Raw genomic sequence first — 19,279 nt, forward strand, 5'->3', positions numbered from 1 at the left:
GTAAAGGATGATAGCTCTTCTCTTTCTTATTGAGATTTTAAAACTTACATATTAAGAACGAGAATTAAGAGATTCACATTATTTGCTACTCCCAACCATTGGTAACCTAAATTAAATGGTAATCTCTTGAGAGAGAGAGAGCAAGTGCCTCTGGGGTTAGCATTCCTCTAACACGTTTCTGCTAAAATTGTGGATGTGGATCCGAGGCAGTTTTCACAAACATGTCTTCCAAAAGGTCAGCTCACATTGCCAAGCTAAAACACGTTATTGGCAATGCTTATGTGGTTTCTCATGGTCATCTAGCTGGAATTTAATGAAGAGAATGAGCCTGAAAACAGCAGGAGAAATCTTGCTTTTGAGAATAACTATCCGTACAGTCTCCAAGGGATTGTACAGAAATTAACTGGCCAGGTGGGTATGAACTCTGCCAAGAAAAAATGCCGAGACGGGGTCCCCCCGGGTCTTTCATGTCCGCATTTGGTGCACAAGTCAACACTTTCTTCTTGACTTCCCAGGTCTTCTCTTCCTCTCCCTTAGTTCCCCACCCCACACACATCCTTTGTGTTCCATATACAAACTTTGTAACTTAAAACCTAAGCAAAAACTATAAGACGTGTTTAAACAGGTGTGCCCCAGAATTCAACCGCACACTTGCCGAGAAGTTTTGGTTCTTGTTGTCTATTTCTATGATGATCTCACAAACATCAAGTCTATAATGAGTTAAAAGATTCTCATTGTAACTGGGGACGGAGCTTAGTAGGAGCAGCCGCCGTCAAGACCTTCCGCATGCGCAGTAGCAGTGAGGCTGCCCCGCCCCCGCAGGCTGGCTCCCAGTCTCATCGCTCCGCCTCCCGGACGCAGCGCGCCGGCGACCTGACGTAACGCGCGCGCCGCGACTTCTCCTAGAGCCTCTCAGGCGCGCTCGGCAGAAGTTTCCTGGCGGTTACTGCTCTTCAACACGGCCTGCTCTCAGCCAACCGGGGACATGCTGCAGAAGCCGAGGGGCCGCGGTCGGCCCAGCACGCAAGCTGATCGGGAGCAGGACTGGGGAGGCGCTGGCGAGGAAGTACCCAGCACGTCCCGCGGCGCGGGCGGCTCCTCTCAGGGCTCCCGCGCCTCCCTGTCGGCCCCCAACGTGGGGCCGCGCACCCAGAAGCAGCTGGAGCTGAAGGTGGCCGAACTGGTGCAATTCCTGCTGATCAAGGACCAGAAGAAGATCCCGATCAAGCGCACCGACATCCTGAAGCACGTGGTGGGAGACTACCGGGACGTGTACCCCAACCTTCTGAAGCTGGCCGCCGAGCGCCTGCAATACGTGTTCGGGTACAAGCTGGTGGAGCTGGAGCCCAAGAGCCATACCTACATCCTCATCAACATGCTGGAGCCGGTGGAGGAGGATGCGGAGGTGAGAGGCGATCAGGGTACCCCCACCTCGGGCCTGCTAATGATAGTCCTAGGGCTTATCTTCATGAAAGGCAACACCATCACCGAGACTGAGGTCTGGGACTTCCTGCGACGGCTCGGTGTGTACCCCACTAAGAAGCATTTAATTTTTGGCGACCCAAAGAAACTCATTACTGAAGACTTTGTGCGGCAGCGCTACTTGGAGTACCGGAGGATACCCCACACCGATCCTGTGGACTATGAATTACAGTGGGGCCCTCGAACCAACCTGGAAACCAGCAAGATGAAAGTCCTTAAGTTTGTGGCCAAAGTCCATAATCAGGACCCCAAAGACTGGCCCGCACAATACTGTGAGGCTTTGGCTGATGAGGAGAATAGGGCCAGACCTGCAGCTGCTAGTGACCCAGCCACATCCTCTTGAACTATTGAGTTGCAGTCTGAAGGACTTGAGAGATCCAGTATAAAAGCACAGGGGAAAGGGGGTCGGAAGAAGCTTGTTTGTGCTAGAGTACGTTAGGATGTGTCGCAGGGGTTTTTGTTTGCTTGTTTTTGTTATGGTTTGGAGCTTTAAATTCTCATTGCTAAAGAGATGGAAGAAAAATTTCATTTTACTGTCTATTGTTTAAAAGAGTTTTCCAGCTTTCTAAGCTTAGCTGGGAAATTGTATGATGTCAAATATATTCAAGAAGGAACACTTAGGTGAATTGCTTTGATGTTCTAGACGACAAAAAAAACGGGGTAGTTATTATCTTAATGACTAGTCATGGGGAAAATAAAAAAGTCTTTAAAATTGAAAATGAAATTGTTTTAGCTTCTTGTCAACACAGCTTTGAAAATACAAATTTTGTGTAGGTATGAGTGCTTGTGGTTCCAAGAAATCTATATGACGTGTTTTCTGGCATTTTTATATTCATAATTATTACTCTGTTATCCTATGGGTTCCATTTAAGAATTTTTCTAGTATAACACATACTATACTTTTCAGTCAGTTCACCATTATTTTTATTGTTTCCCTGTTAGAAATTGTGGCTCATAAGGAAATGTCATGATTCCAGACGTTTTTGCTATGATGCCAGTTAAAGTCAATGCTGTTGCAGAAGTGTGTGAATGTATATTAGAGCAAGTTCTCAAAATCATGAAGTCTCGGGTTTATAAAACAGTGTCGTATTGATTAACCAGGCCTGATTGGGAATCGCTGCCCAAGTGCAGACTCTATTTCACCATAAGAATTTAGCTTGTGTGTCTATAGAATGGGCCAAATCCCCTATCAAGTGTGCCATGGTGGTGAATATGGAACTTAATGTAAAGTTCCAAAAAGGTCCCAGTGTGAAAGAATATAGTCACTTTATACCTAACTATTACTCTTGATGTTTGAACTACTTTTTGTTCTTTATAGCATGCTAGATCACTCCTAGGAGAGCCGTTACAAGTTCTGGGGCTAAGACGTTCCTCCCGTTTTCTTGTTTGGTATGTTTGAATAGTTCTTTAAAAGAACTTAGGGTGATGTCTGATTTGGGCAACCCAGACAGACCAATGTGAACAAGGCAACCACAAGATGAGGGGCTTTGGGAGGTGTGGCACAGCATGGAGACATGATGGTTTTGAAGTCATCTAACCTACTCACTTTGAACTAAAGGTTAGACTGGTTATCTTGGGGGTAAGTTTTGAGCTCTCAGTCTCAACTGTAAAATGGGGAAAAAAACCAGCAACAACTTCTTGTTGCTATAGATGAGTCAGGAAACAACTTCACAGATTCCTTGGAGTTCTTTTATTTTTCTTTTATTGGGTATTTTATTTATTTACATTTCAAATGTTATCCCCTTTCCTGGTTTCCCCTCCGGAACCCACCTATTCCATCCGCCTTCCCCAGGCTTCTACCCACTCCCCTACCCACCCACCCACTCCTGCCCCCACTCCCTGGCATTCCCCTATACTGGGGCATCGATCCTTCACAGAACCAAGGGCCTCTCCTCCCATTGATGCCTGACAAGGCCATCCTCTCTGCTACATATGTGGCTGGAGACATGGGTCGCTCCATGTGTACTCTTTGGTTGGTCGTTTAGCCCCTGGGAACTATGAGAGGTCTGATTGGTTGTTGATATTGTTGTTCTTCCTATGGAGTTGCAAACTCCTTCAGTTCCTTCAGTCCTTTCTCTAACTCCCCCATTGGAGACCCCATGCTCAGTCCAATGTTTGGCTGTGAGCATCCTCCTCTGTATTTGTTGGGCTCTGGCAGAGCCTCTCAGGAGACTGCTATATTAGGCTCCTGTCAGCAAACACTTCTGGGATCCACAATAGTGTCTGGGATTGGTGACTGTATATGGGATGGATCCCCAGGTGGGGCAGTCTCTGGATGGCCTTTCCTTCAGTCTCTGCTCCACACTTTGTCTCTGTATTTGCACCCGTGAGTATTTTGTTTCCACTTCTGAGAAGGACTGAAGCACCCAAACTTTAATCCTCCTCCTTTTTGAGCTTCATGTGGTCTGTGAATTGTATCTTGGATATTCTGAGCTTTTGGGCTAATATCCTCTTATCAGTGAGTGCATACTATGTGTGCTCTTTTGTGATTGGGTTACATCATTCAGGATGATATTTTCCATCCATTTGCCTAAGAATTTCATGAAGTCAATTGTTTTTAATAGCTGAGTAGTACTCCATTGTGTAAATGTACCACATTTTCTGTATCCATTCCTCTGTTGAGGGACATCTGGGTTCTTTCCAGCTTCAGGCTATTATAAATAAGGCTGCTATGAACATAGTTGAGCATGTGTCCTTGTTATATGTTAGAGCATCTTTTGGGTATATGCCCAGGAGTTCTTGATAATGTCTGGCAAAACACTGGACACAAATCGGTAAGTACTGTTCTGAGGTGAGTTGCTGTAAGATCTTCATCAGAGGAGGCAAATATTTTCACCGGGTGGCAGTGAGGGCAGGTGACTTTAATCAGCCCTGAACTAGAGGCCAACTAGAGTCTGGTAGTTATGAAATATGAAGGAACAAGAGGGGCTACTGATTGTTGATTTGTGTTGTACTGTTCTAGTTTTCTTTCTACTGCTGTGACATACCATAACCACAAGCAGCTTGGGAGGTAAGGGTTTATTTCAGTTGTCTATCACTGAGGGAACCTGGAGGCTAGAAATAAAGCAGAGGACATGAAGGAACACTGCTTACTGGCTTGCCCAGCCTGCTTAAACAGCTCAGAACCACTTGCCCATGGATAGCATTGTCTACAGTGAGCTAGGTCCTCCCACATCAAACAGCAATCAAGATAGAGTTCCACAGGCCAATATGATGGAAGTATTTTCTCAATTGAGGGTCCCTCTTTCCAGATGACCCCAGTTTATGTCAAGTTGACAAACCAGCACAAGTAGATCTGGAGATTTTTAAGCAAGGACCAGTTTATCCTTGAGGTCCTTTTTTTGTTTACATTTTAGGTTAGTGTATGAATTGCCTTCTGCCCACGGGCTTCTGACCTGAACCAGCTTTCACTTGTGCTGTGCTGCTTAAGTTGTCTGCTGTGCCCATTGTTTCAGAACTGTCAGATACAGTGATGACATCCCAGCTGTCTGAGAGCTTCACAGTTTACTGTCAGGTTATTTTGTTGGAGATGCTGTGCTACATCAGAGGCTAGATAAGCTCTTCATCTTTCTCACCAGATTACAGGGCTGCATATCATACCATTATATGTTTTTGTAACTTTACATGTATGTCCATGCTCATGAAGAATATATGTTTTCCTTTTGCAGACTTTCATGGGTTTACGTAAGTGGCCTTGTGTCTTTTTTCACAGCGGTTTTTAACCAGCTATTTTTGAAGTTACATGTATACATAGAAGTTAATGTACGCATGATCTGATTCATTCATTTTGATTTCCTTTCATGAAGTTCTTACTGCTTTTGCCAGCCACCGCACACTCTGTAACCCATGTGAACGCTCAGCCATTATAGCCCTGTGTGGATGTGGGTGCCTCGTTAATACTTCACTGTGCCATCTGCTCACCTGGTGTAAAAACATCAGCCTGTCTTTTACTCCTCATTTTGACCATTCGATTTTAAGCATCAGATGTTTTTGTTGGTTTTCGAGAACTCTTTGTATCTTCTGTGCATCAGTTCACTGCTGAATCCAGTTGCAAATACCATCTACGCTTTTGGTTTTGTCATATTTGACTTTAAGGTGTTTTAATTATCGGTATTGTAACCCTGTATTTTTCACTACACTTTGAAATTCTTAATTATGAAGGTATTTATTTTTGACAGTTTCCTCCAATACTATATTTACCTCGATTCTACCTTCTCTACTTCAACTCTTCCTATATCCTCCCCCTCTTTCATAATCATAACTACTGAGAACATTAGACTGACCAGTTGGGATTAGACAATCAAGTAGAGGACTCATCCCTGAAGAAGGCTAATTCTCCCTCTCAGCAATTATTTAATAGCCTGCTGCTCTTCATCTAGGGGTGAGGCCTTATGAGACGTCCCCTATCCTCTCTGGAGTATCAACTGGTATTGTCATTCATCAGATCTCATTTAGGCAGTCATACTGTTAAGATCATATAGATTCAACTTCTCTGTCTTCCGTAAAGGACACAATCTCACAGCAGACATCCTGGTTCTCTGGTTCTTAATAACCCTCCTGGCCCTTCTGTGTTGTTCCAAGCCTTGGGTGTGGTGGTTGTGTTACAGCTGTGTCCGTAGGGCTTGAGCGCCCAGTGTTCACCTGCTCTCTGCATTCTGAGCAGGTGAAGATTTTGGTAATAGTCTCCATCTGCTGCAGAAAGAAACTACTTTGATGAGGGGTGGGGGCTGTGCTTCTCTGTGGATTTAAGGATAAGTGTGGAAAATGGAGGTAGGAATTATAGTTGTGTAAGGAAGTGGCAGGAGTAGGTTCTTCTCCAGGGTTCATGACCTCACCAGCCACAAGTGAGTTTTATAGTACCAAGCATGAATTCCCTCCTATGGTGTGGGTCTTACATTCAACTAGACAACTGTTGGTTATTCCCAAGATAGCAACTGCCACTATTGCACCCTTGGGTGTATCTTGCTATGGTGAATGGTTCATAGGCTTTACATTGGATGATGTTATTAATTGCTTTTATCTCTTGACTGTTTTCACAGCATCTTTGAAAACTACTCCTCAAGGAGAAGGAAAGCTTGGTCAAATCTAATTCAAGCAACCAAGGGCAATGACAGTAGCCTATTATTTGGGGAGTCTCTTTGACTCCCTTGAGCAACAACTCAAAGGGAGGTTTCCCATGGCTGGCACTGCGTGCACACATGTGTGCATGTGCACACACACCCCCACATATGTGTGTGTGTGTGTGTGTATGTATGTATGTATGTACGTATGTAGATGTAGTGCTTCAGTACATAGTATGTTTCCCTGTGACCTTTTCCAACATCCTCTGTTCTTTGTCCCTTCCTCTCCCTCAGCCCTGCCCTCCACCATCCTTCCCAGTTAATCCCTGCCTCTCAGGTTTTCCCCTTTCTAGGAGCTCACTCTTCCCTCCACCCGGTTGGCTTTTTTTGTTTTCCTGTTTTCTGCAGCTACGGCAGTCTATATACTCAAATCTAAGGGTTCAGAGTTAGGATTCACAAACAGGAGAAAATACGCAGTGTTTGTCTTTCTAGGTCTGGGTTCACTCGCTCGGTATAATGATCTCTCTCACTTCGCCTTTCATTTTTTTCTTTACGTAGGTATAGTACTCAGTAGTGTCTGTGCCCCACATTTCACTGTCAGTTTATCAGCTGAAGGACATTTGGTTTGTCCCCATTTCCTAGCTAGTGTGAGTAGAGCAGTGAGCACGGCCGAGCAGGCATCTATGGAGCAGGATGCTGAGGGTGTGTTTGGTCATGTGGTAAATCCACTTTTAGTTTTTTGAGGATTCTCCACGCTGATTCCTATCATGGCTGCACCAGTTTGCAAACTGAGTAGCAGTGAATGAGGCACTCCCTTTCCCCACACCCTCCTCGGCTTTTACTGTCAGCTTTTTTCCTTCATCTTAGCCTTTCTGACTGGGCTTTAATGAAATCTCAAAGTAGTTTTAACTTGTGTTAAAGATATTTTTGGCTATTTTTGTGTCTTTTTTTTTTCCTTTGAGAATTCTCTGATCAGATCCTAGCTCATTTAAAAAAAAAAGATTTATTTATTTATTTTATGTATGAGTACACTGTTACTCTCTTCAGACACACCAGAAACCCATTACAGATGGTTGTGAGCCACCATATGGTTGCTGGGAATTGAACTCAAGACCTTTGGAAGAGCAGTCAGTGCTCTTAACCATTGGGCCATCTCTCCAGCTCCACTCCCCCCTCCTCCCCAGGTCACTTTTAAAAAGGTATTTTGTTTTGACTCTTAGTTTTTTTAATTCTTTGTAGATTCTGGTTACTCTGATTTTAACACTTAAACCTAGGCCATAAGTCGTTAGTTTGTATTAGTCCTTAGCCTAGGTCAACTACTGTGTTTTCTTGATAAAACTTGAATTATGCATCTTTGTCAGGAATATCATGGAAACACTGCTGTGTCATGTTTTCTGGATCCTATTGGGTGATGTAAAATTTCAGTTAATACTGTCAGTTTGCAACTCTGGTTAGCGAGTTAAGATAAGCATCTGATGGTCCTCTCCAGTCACTGTGAACTTTTCATTTCCTTCTTTATAGCTTGTATAAAGATATTTTGAAATCCCCTAGGTATTATATTTCTCAACAAAATCTCAATGTGGATCAAATGAGATGGTTCAGTGGGTAAAGGCGCTTGCCACCAGGGCCTGAGAACCATAGTTGGATCCCTGGGTCCCACACTGCAGGAAGTAAAAATTGACTCCTGAAAGCTGTTCTCTGACCTCAACACATGTGCCCTAGTATATGAGTGCCCTCCCTCCAAATAAATGTTACCTTTTTTCAATCAAAATTTTATTTAAAAAATATGTTTTTAATTGAAATAAAATATCACTTTTTCTCCAAAATTTTAAATTCAGTGGGTTTACATATTTATATCTGTATTCACCCATGGGGCATTGCCCTTATGTGACCAATGACCACAAATCTATGGAAAGCTGCGGCCTCGTGTCAGGAGCCTAGTGTCCCTCAACTAGGCAAAATGCCTGCTGTCCCTTTAGGGTCCCCAGGGTTTCTAACATTACCTCAACCAGAAACCAGGCTGCCTTTGGTGGTCCTACAGCTGGATAGGCCAGGCTGTCTGGCTGGCCAGCAAGTCCTGAGGAGCCTTTTGTCTGCGTCCACCTACCAGAGAGATCATGAGCATGCACCACACTTGGGAATTTTCACATAGGTGCTGGAGATGAAGCTTAGGTCCTCATGTTGTGTAGGAAGCATCTTGCTAACTAAGAATCGCCCATTCTCTCTTTTTTAATGGCTGGCACAGTGAATTGTCCAAGAAACAAAATATTCCAATCTCAAAAACTGTACTGATGAACTTTCTTTTGCCATACTGTATAAGAATTAGTTAATTATTGTATGCTTTTGACTATTTAGAAGGACCTCACCTGTGTAAGGTTATATAGGCCCAGTAATATTTGTGAGTACATTAAAATATATACTTTTTTGAGAATTTCATATCTGTCTATAGTATATTTGGAATGTATTCACCCACCTTTGCCCCCTAATTCCGTCAAGATCCACTCCCAACTTTGTGCCCTCTAAAAATACTTTTAACACACAGTGTTCAATTTGTGCTGCCTATACACAGTAGGGCATGGTGTCATTCAGTGGAGTGTGGTTCACCTAGCAGAGATCACATCCTTAGAGCAAACTGACTTTCCTTCCCCCAGTACTTTCATCTGTCAAAACAGCTCCTCGGCTAGGGCAGAGTATGTACTTCTTATAATTACAATCTTTCTGTATCTGTTGAGGATTTTCTGTGTGTCTCCCTAGGTTTATTTGCCTATGGTTTTCTTTGCCTGACTTTGGTTTCATGATAATGACAGCCTTGTATGACAAGCTAAGAAGTGCTCCCACTCCTCCAAGTTTGGAAAAAGTAGGATTGCTATTAACTCATTAGGAGAATTCACTGGGAATGAAGGGTAGGGCTGAACTTTTTACTCTTTGCTAGGATTTTGATTTCTTATTAATCTCTTGTGAATGTATCAGCAGGTTCTTCTTCTTCCCATCCAAAGGTTTACTTTTATATGGATATGTGTGTGTGCGTGTGTATGTATGTATGCATGCATGCTGTGTGTGTTCATGGTGTCTGTGTGAATACATGTTTATATGTGTATATGTGGTGTGTCTGTATGTGTGAGTACATGTTCACATACATATGTGTGGTATATGTGTGGTGTGTATGTGAGAGTACATGTTCATGTATGTATTGGTATATGTGGTGGTATGTTTTATGTAGTACATGTTTATGTAGTATGTGTGTAAGTATGTATGTAGTGTCTGTATGAGTGTATATATATGTGATGTATATATGTATGTATATGGTGTATACATGTTTGCATGTATATATATGTGTGAGTCTGTATATTGTATGTGTATATATGCATTTATGTATATGTGTGTATGTATGTGAGTCTATGTACATGAATATATGTATAAGTGTGTGTGCTTCTGTGTGTATGAGTGTGCATATGAGTGTGTGCACATGTACACATGTGTATGTGTATGAGTGCACTTATGCTAAAGCACACAATGTGGAGGCAGAGGACAGCTTTTCAGAAGTTGGTTCCCTGCTTCCCCCTTATACTTCTGCATTTGTCTGCACAGAGGAGCTTCAGGTCCAAATTCTCACTTCCACAGGAGTGCTGGGATTACAGACTTGAGTTTTAACTTGGGCTTAATGGAACAAACTGAGGTTTTCAGGGTTGCATGACTGAGAATTTTACTAGCTGAGCCTTCTCACTGCCCTTCTAATTCTTCTTGAGTCATTATACCCAAGCTGAAGCCAAACACCAGCTAAGGTAGGAAGGACACACTTTCATTGGTGCTATGTTATTGTTGAGGGTTGGGAACTTGTACAGGGGAGACTTGGGCGTTTCGAAGGCAGAGTCAGGAAGAGCGAGTGTGCATGGAGGGGGGAGGGGACTGATTTCAGAATCAGAATGAGACCTGATATGTAAGAGTTCCATCTCTGTTTGTTCAGAAAACTGGGCTGCTGCTAATATCCCAGTGCCTTGGAGGCAAAGCTCCATCTTCCGGCTGGGCTGGAACAAATAACAGGCTTGGAAACCTTGTCTCTTCCCAGTGATCATGCCAAGGAGAATTCATTTCATCCCAGGGCTATGTCCAAAACTACCAGATTGTCATGTTCCATTCAAGTCTCATGGGCCATGGAGGAGACCTTATTGAGAAAAGGATACAGAGAAGCCCCTGCAGAATTGGTCAGAAAAAAAATCTTTATGTCGCAAAACTAGCCAATTTCACATTAATATTTAATTTATGAGTGAACATGTTATCATATGAATACATTTGCCATAATATTAAAAAGTTCTTAAAATTTCTATGGAGTTGGTATTAATAACTCCATTTTTCATTTTGGTTTCATGTGTATCCTCTCTCTCTCTCTCTCTCTCTCTCTCTCTCTCTGTTTCTTTAGCTCAAAGGCTTCCTAATTTTGGTAATATTTGCCAGGACCCAACTTCTGTTTTGTTTGCCCAAATTTACTATTTTTTTGTTGTGTAGACTTCACTTGCCTCTAATCTGCTGGGTATTATTTCCCTGCTCCTGCTGGATTGGTTATTCATTTTCTCTTAGTTTTTAATTCTTTACTTTGAAATGTCAGAATCTTGCCCTAGGTCTTCTTTCTTTTTGGACACAGACAGATATTCACTGCCTGAAACCTCTCTGCACACAGGTTTTCTTGGATTCCACATGCGTTGCTGTAGTTTTTACTTTTCTTTCTTTTATTGTAAAGATTTCCTTTCCTTTTCCTTTTTCTTATTTTCTAGTGAGTTCCTCTTCTACCTAGAGGTTGTTTAGGGGTGTTTGGCTAACTGGCATGCTTGGGTTCTATTTTGATTGCTGGCATTACTTCCTGTTAGTGAGGGCAAGTGCTGTACATGGACCCACTCATTCACAGTGTATTGAGAACCACCTGCCTTCTGCAGACAGATCCTAGATCTCACTATTCTTTATTTGGTGAGGTCATATGTCCCCGAGGTTGGGATGTGTCCTGAGGTTGGACTGTGTCCCTGAGGTTGGGATGTGTCCCTGAGGTTGGGATGTGTCCCCGAGTTTGGGCAGTGTCCCCAAGGTTAGGATGTGTCCCCGAGGTTGGGATGTTACCATTTCTATCAGTTTTCATTGCCTATGTTATTTCTGGGTCCTTATTTTTTATTGATATTCTATGTAGACATTTTCATTATTAAAAATAAATTATGAAAGTTTCAGTCCTGTCCTGGTTTGATTCACATTTGGAAGACTCGATTGTTTTGATACATATATTTGTAGTTGCCTATTTTCGTGAACTAGCTTTTTTTTCCTGATACATTACTGCACATTTTATGGTCCTTGTAGCAATTTTTCACACTTTATTTATTTTGAAGACATTAGTGTAGCCTCAGTAACTCTCTCTCTCTCTCTCTAATGGCCAGGCCTGTTTTCTTGTGCTGTCCTTTTAAACTATTTTTTAAATGTTTGTGTCTTTGTACCTAAAGATAGTCCTCCTTTGCAACATGCAATTTAGATCTCTTTCTAAAAGACACATACTATACCATCGCTGACTGCAAATCAAATATTTAAACTATCATGGTTTAAGTGATTCTACTATCTTATTTGCTTCGTATATATTTTAAGTATTTTTTAATATTTCTGTTCTTTTCAATGATTATTTCATTTGGGTTGGATAAACTTTCCCAGTGTGTTATTTTATGTCCTATTAAATCCATTCACTATTGATTTAAATACCCCGTTGTTTATTTTATTGGTTTACTTATGTTTATTTGTTTATGCCTATGGGTTCTTTAGCTGACTGCATGTCTGCACCACATGTATCATGTGTGCATTACCTACAGAGGCCAGAAGAGTGTGTCAGATCCCTTGAAATTGAAATTACTGATGGTTGTGAGATACCATTTGGTGCTGCAGATCAAACCCAGGTCCTCCCGGTGCTCTTAATTGCTGAGCCATACGAGCAGGTCTCCAGACCCTGCTGCATAAATTTTCACTGCTGTTCAGTGCTAAGTTTGAAAATTTTAGTGAACACTTATATTGATCATTTTTCTATTGCTATAACAAACTATCTGACACTGGATACTTTGTTCACAATTTTGAAGGCAGAAAAGTCCGAGATGAAGTACCCTCTGGGTTCAGCTTCTGCTAAAACCCTGATGATGAATGGTGTCATGGGGCACATGCAAAGAGAAGGCATCCCTGCAGAGACAGGGAACCAGGGGCAGAGGGCCAGGCTTCTCTTTTAGCAATCCACTTTCAAAGAAACTAACTGGGTTTCCTGAGGAACTCCAAGGTCAGTGTTCACAAAGGCCCAAGCACCTCTCAACTGGCTCAAACATCCATTGCTTCTCAGTATCGACTCTGAGAACCAAGCATCAAGTCACCAACCTTTGGAGCACAACTCACATCCAACACCTTAAGCCTCTACTCATCTGGTCCCAGCTTAATATCAGCAGTGTCTGTTACCTTTATTCTTCTTGATGCCACTCCCTTGTTGTCACATCTTTTAATATTGTGTGACTCTTGACTTGTTTAATGCAGTTTTACATCTACAATAACAAAAGAGAAGTAACAGACTAAACATGTAATTATCCTTTTAACATAATATGTTTAGCTTTAAAATCCAGAGATTTTTTCCCTTCTTTTATGGCTTTAGTTAGTCTCTAGTAGGTTGTCATTTCAGAGTAAAGAGCCCCTGTGAGATTTCTTGCCAACCATACCTTTCTGCTTTGAGCACTAGCGTATTTATTTGAAAATGTCTTGCTTTTGCCTTCAATTGTAAAGGATAGTTTTGCAGGCTATAGAGTTATGGGTTAACAGGATTGTTTGTTTGTTTTCCTTTTAGAACTGTAAATGTATTATCCCAACATGACTAAAGACATCTTACTTCCTTAGTAAAAAAGTTTCATCTCTCTGTTTGGAAGCTTCTGGTCACACCTTTGGCCTTTGCTAGCTTAGATATAATGTGTTCAGAAGTGGTTCTCTGAGTCTCCTGCCTGGAGTTCCTGGGGCAGCTGGAATATGCAAACATGTCTTCAGCAGATACCAGGAGATTTTAGCCATGAGATCTTCAGATTTGGTTTGTTATATCTTTTCTTGCTTCCCCTAGACCTGCCACCAGTACTCTACCTATGGCTAGCACTTACTCTAGGTTTTTTAGCTTCTCTTCTTCCTCGTCTATGGCTCGTCTCTGTTTCCCGACATTGCAAATAATGCTTCTTTACAATGGCTTTAAGCCTGGAGCTGCACTCTTGTGTCTCCGTTCAACTATGTTATTCTCTACCTGCAGTTTCTGTCTCTTTCCTGTTTGTACTCCCCTGCGTTGATACCCAGCCCATCTTACCTATCATTTTCCTGATCTCCTTTAGTTCTAGGTCCTGGGTTTCCTGAAGCATGTTCACAACAGTAAGGATTAAGAGGTTTTCAACTAAACCCCATGTCTGAGCTGTCTCTAGATGCTTTCTGTGGCAACTTCTCCTGTGAATATCTATAATTTGACGTTTCTTCCCATGCTTTGTAATTTTTTGTTGAGCGTTGGGACCCTTGAATCAATGTTCAGAACCAGTTAGCTTGCTTGCTTTACCCAGATCGAAAGTACAAGCGGAAAGGAAGAAGCCCCTCAAGTATTGGGGTTTGGAAGTATCTGAATCCTTAGGCTTTTGAGAACAGCCCCAGCAGCAGCAGCTCTAGCAGTCCCAGCAGCTCCAGCAGCCCTAGCAGCCCCAGCAGCTAGTATTAACATCCTGTGTAGGCCTCAGGTAGCAGGGCTCCTCTCTCTTGTTAGAGCAATTGTGCGGCTCCAGGAAGATGGGATTTCTCTACCCTTGCTAGTGACCATTGGTGCAGTTTCTGGGCAGGTCCTAGGAACTAGAATTCTTCAGCCCTTAGGATTCCTCAGCCCTTGACAGAGATCAATGCTACAGCTGCTGACCCTGGGAGGTCTGACATCCTTGCTGAAAGTTGTCACAGCTCTCTGGGACTCTTCTGTCACCAGGACCTACATTTTAACTTCTCTCTTTACAGACTTCTGTCCTCCAGCCTCAGCTTCCTACCCTCTTTCTACCCCGTCATCCCTCTTGTCCCTGCTATGGCCGCTCTCTGGGACTGTTCAGCTGCCTTCTCTGACTGTGGCTGCCATCATAGTTGCTGCCATCATAGTTCAGGAGAGGTCCATGGCTGCTCTTAGAGGACATGGCTGCTGCCACTGTACAGCAGTTCTGCATCTTTTTCAGCTGCCAATGCAACCAGGCACTCTGGTGCTTCTGCAGTTTGGCTTGCTAATGGCTCTGCCCTCCCTCTTCTTTGGCTGTAGAGTAGGTAGCTAGTTTGCTGCTTCTGCAGCGGAGTAGGCAAGCTGCTCATCCCTGCCACTTCTACAGAAGCCAGACAGCTGGCCACTGGCTAATCCTGCAGCTTAGTGTGCTGGTGCCCACCATTGCTGCTGGTGCTGTGCCCGTCCTGTGCCAGTCCTGTGCTGGTGCTGTGCTGGTGCTGTGCTGGTGTCTCTGTCCTCACCACCACTCTTCTGGTGCTTCTGTCATCATTTCCTTTGTGTTACCAGCACAGCTCACCCTACTGAAAATAGGCAACAAGAGAAACCTTTACCAGGCCTAATGTTGGAATGGCAGGGCAGGTGGCAGGAAGGTGTCCCTGGCTACTTGTCCTGATAGGACAGCCAGAGGAGAGGTCATTGCCCTAATCACAGCAAATTTCTCAGATGAATAGATTCGCACTTGCACCAATCACAGCATTGTCTCTTGTACCAGTGACAATAGTCCTATTAGGCCACAGGAGAAGTGTTCCTCTTCTGGCCTGGGAAGAAATGGCTACCTAGAGTTCAGCAAGGCTTATGATAGCAAAACGTTGGGTATAAGTTGTTTGAAATAGTCCTGACTGGGGCTGCATCTTCAGGAGACAGAGTAAGCAGCTGTGATCTCCATGTAGTTTCTTCAAAATGTCCTTGGAGTGTTCAGAACGGCCAGTGTGAGTAGAAGGTTGTTCTGGCTGGCTGTTTGACTGAAAGCCCTTTTGCTCACGGAAGCCAGAGAAGCAAGGGGCAGTCCAACAGCTGGTAAGCAGTGTCAAGTTGAGTGGTCTACAGTTCTTCTCTTATTTATAGGAAAAGAACATCAGAATGGTCACTTACAATATAAACCTAACTTAAGACTGACACTAAATCTTAGCAGTGTTTACCACCTACTCAGTGTCCCAGGGAAGGATCAATCCCCTCATCTGTGTCAGTTACTCTGGAAACCAGAAATGCAATGAATTGTTATAAACAATAACTGAACAGCAAGAAGGGAGCCCAGCTCACACAGAAGAGAACTTATGGGTTTACAATGCAATGTTTTTGACTGTTCTTGGTAGACTGCTTTCTAAAGATGCAGAGAGATCTCCAACTTAAACCATCTCTATGGTGTGTGTTGGTAGTTGTAAGGTAATTTGAGGCTACTTATGGAGCTGTGAAATTAATCACAATTATATTGAAGACAAAGGGTTCTGGCATGGTTGTAAGGAGATGCAGACCTAGGATTGATAGGTTAGATTAAAAGCTTCCTATTTGATTCAGAAATGTCAGTATAAACTCAAGGCATGTCTGACAACAGAAACGTTGAAAATAATGAGCATCTAAAGTGGAAAGAACACCTTACATGCAAAAATTGTGGCATCTAAATCTTGTTCTCATTGAAAGGCCTGCCTCCAGGCCTGAGGCAGGAAGTGTATAAGGACACACACGCACACACACACACACACACACACACACACACAACCAAAGTGAAGTTACTAGTCATTGCTCAGGAAGCAGATTTAAACATTGTAATAGGGCTGGAGAGATGGCTCAGTGGTTAAGAGCACTGACTGCACTTCCAGAGGTCCTGAGTTCAAATCCCAGCAACCACATGGTGGCTCACAACCATCTGTAATGAGATCTGATGCCCTCTTCTGGTGTGTCTGAAGACAGCTACAGTGTATTCATATATAATAAATAAATAAATCTTTAAAAAAAAAACATTGTAATAAACATAGGTGAAAGATGATAAAACTCACGATCTCAAGAAGGAACCAGTACTTTTTCCAGGCACTTGTAGTAGAAATTCAAACGCTGTCTGCATGGCTTTTCGTAATCCTGAAATACACTTAGAAGTAGATGTAAAAGTTGCTGGTAGCCATGGGTGACAATTAGTTCCATTCCACCGGACCGAATGTCTTTACATTTGCATTGCCAGGAGTCATTTGCACTAATGTCCATTTTCTGCAGCTCAGAATGGTTTGAAATGGTGTAATGACTATGAAGGGCAAAGGTGCCCAGAAGGGTGCACTAGGAACCACTGGCAATTAGTGTTTTTTCACCTGTGTCAAAGTCTTTATCAAGTTTTCCTGACACTTTCCATGCTTCTGATCATATTAGCCTTAGATTACTCTTGATCACAAAAGGGTATCTTATAAGACCCAGCCTGCTTATCCACTCTATGGAGGTGATGAATTGGTTTCTTCAGTAAGTTTTAAGGGGGAAAAAAAAACAGGAAGGTGGAAACCCATAGATTTAAGATTTACCAGCATATGAGAGGCAGTAGGGTGGAGGATTGTGAGTTTGAAGCTGGACTAGGATAAGTAGTGAAACCCTGTGTGGAGAGAACAGAGGAGAGAGGAGGGAGGGAGGGGGGAGGAAGGAAGAGTCATAACTGTTACACTATATGGACCTTCACTATAGCCTGGGTGGCCTGACTCAGAGCATGGAAACTAGAAGCAAGCGAGGCAGGATAAGCAGCTCTAGGACTCGATACTAGCAAGCGTTTACTTTTAACACGCATGACAACAGTAATTCAGTAATATTTACAGGAATGGCTCACAATTTTCTAGAAACACATGCTGAATCGTTTAGGGATGGGATTATATGGATTCCGTTTCTGACAGAGTATTCCCCATGAGCGAGGCAGGGAAGAACAGCTGGCGCTGAGTTGGCTGATTCCTAAGGATAGGTGACAGTGCCCGGGGCCTCTTTATATTTTCTCTTCTGCACATGTGCAAAATTTTCCACACTAAAAACTAAACAAAATCAATTTAACATCCTTCTAATCAATACACCCCTTTCCCTTGGTTTTGTTTAATAAGTTCTGGCATGTTCCTATTGAGTGCCTGGAATGTATAGTATTTTCAGGTTTAGCTTCTAAAATTAAAATTGTTGGTTCCAAAGAAATTCATGGTAACTTGCCGTGGCTTTTTAATGTTTTCTCTTTTGCTATTTAGGGTAATATGAAGCTGACATCTTGAGAAACAATCACATTTTCCTTTAAAACATAAATATTGTTCGTGTAATTACTTCATTAAGCTAAAGCGTCTGTAAAGCCGAGCCATTTTCCCTCTTAGGCTCGCCAAGTGAGTAATCAATTTGTGTTTGGTTGGCTTCCAGATCACCTTCTTCATGCTGCTCTCTGCAGTGTGTGTGATGCTCAACCTGGCCGGCTCCATCCTCTCCTGCCAGAATGCTCAGCTTGTCAGCTCCCTCGAAGGCTGCCAGTTGGTGAGTAGTGAAAGGCTTCCTATAAAAAAACGTTCTGTAAAGGTCAGAGGCTTGGATGCTGCAGGGAGACAGTTAAGGGCTAATTGTACTGTGCTCTTCAAGTCTCAGAGAAAGTTGTATCCATTCATTAGCTTTTTAGTTGCTTAGGGAATTTCAGTCACACTGGTTCATGTCTCATTTCTATAAATTCTCCTGATTAAAACTTACTCATGTAAATTATTCCTTTTTTCCCCCCTTTGAGGCATGATCTCACCTATGTATCCATGGCTGGCCTGGAACTCATTAAATAGAGCTGGAAAGCCTCAAACTTTTGACAGTGTTCCCACATCTGCCTCCCAAGTGGTGGGATTGCAGGCATGCACGTGTACTGCAATTAGCTTCAGTGCCCCACCCCGCCCATGTGTGCGTGTGTGCGTGCATGCACCTGTGTGTGTATGAGTACGTGTGTATGAATATGTATGTATCATAATTAAGGTTAGTATTGCTGTGATGAAACATGGCCAAAACAACTTGGGGAGAAAAGAGGCTATTTGGCTTACATATCCTGAATCTTAATGCATTGAAGGAAGACAAAGCAGGAACTCAAACTAGGCAGGAACCTGGAAGCAGTAGTTGATACAGAGGCCGTGGTGGGGTGCTGCTTATTGGCTTGTTCCTCATAGCTTGCTTAGCCTGCTTTCTTATAGCACTCAGGCCCATCAACCCAGGGATGACACCACCCACAATGGACTGGGTCCTCCCTCATCAATCACTAATTAAGAAAGTGCTCTACAGGCTTTCTCAGTTAAGGCTCCTTCCACTCAGATGACTACAACTATGTCACACTGACAAAAAATGGCCAGCACAGTGTGTGTGTGTCTGTGGGGAGTGTGCAGGCACACACATGCTAGCTCAAAAGACTTTTTTTTTTTGTTTTTCGAGACAGGGTTTCTCTGTATAGCCCTGGCTGTCCTGGAACTCACTCTGTAGACCAGGCTGGCCTCAAACTCAGAAGTCCACCTGCCTGTGCCTCCCAAGTGCTGGGATTAAAGGTGTGCGCTACCACCGCCCGGCTTCTCAAAAGATTTTTGCACTAGGAAAATTGGAGGTGATGTGGTGCACCTTAAAGAGGATCAGCAAGGGATTTGCTGAACAGAATCATCGCCTCAAGGTAGGTTAGCTCATAGTTCTACAATCTCCTTAGAACAGAAACCGAGTGCATCTAGTGACATCATGTGTGGGT

At 43.0% G+C, this 19,279-nt stretch overlaps 2 protein-coding genes across 2 annotated transcripts in view; both read left to right on the forward strand.

Annotated features, from left to right (window-relative positions):
• Fam189a1 (family with sequence similarity 189 member A1) overlaps positions 1-19,279 on the forward strand; it is a 385,760-nt gene that overhangs the window by 275,481 nt on the left and 91,000 nt on the right. The window contains exon 3 of the mRNA XM_028776704.1: positions 17,947-18,057. Within this exon, the coding sequence (XP_028632537.1) occupies positions 17,947-18,057 (111 nt within the window). The remainder of the gene's footprint in view (positions 1-17,946; positions 18,058-19,279) is intronic.
• On the forward strand, positions 903-2,201 carry Nsmce3 (NSE3 homolog, SMC5-SMC6 complex component). The gene has a single exon (XM_028776705.1). It carries the CDS (start codon positions 986-988, stop codon positions 1,823-1,825), a length of 840 nt encoding a protein of 279 aa, XP_028632538.1. The 5' UTR covers positions 903-985; the 3' UTR covers positions 1,826-2,201.

This window comes from Grammomys surdaster, unplaced genomic scaffold, assembly GCF_004785775.1.
Source record: "Grammomys surdaster isolate TR1022 unplaced genomic scaffold, NIH_TR_1.0 271, whole genome shotgun sequence".
Lineage (NCBI taxonomy): Eukaryota > Metazoa > Chordata > Mammalia > Rodentia > Muridae > Grammomys > Grammomys surdaster.

Bases quoted from the DNA above. Each gene is read 5' to 3' on its own strand.
- Nsmce3 (XM_028776705.1), top strand. From the start codon at position 986: ATGCTGCAGAAGCCGAGGGGCCGCGGTCGGCCCAGCACGCAAGCTGAT.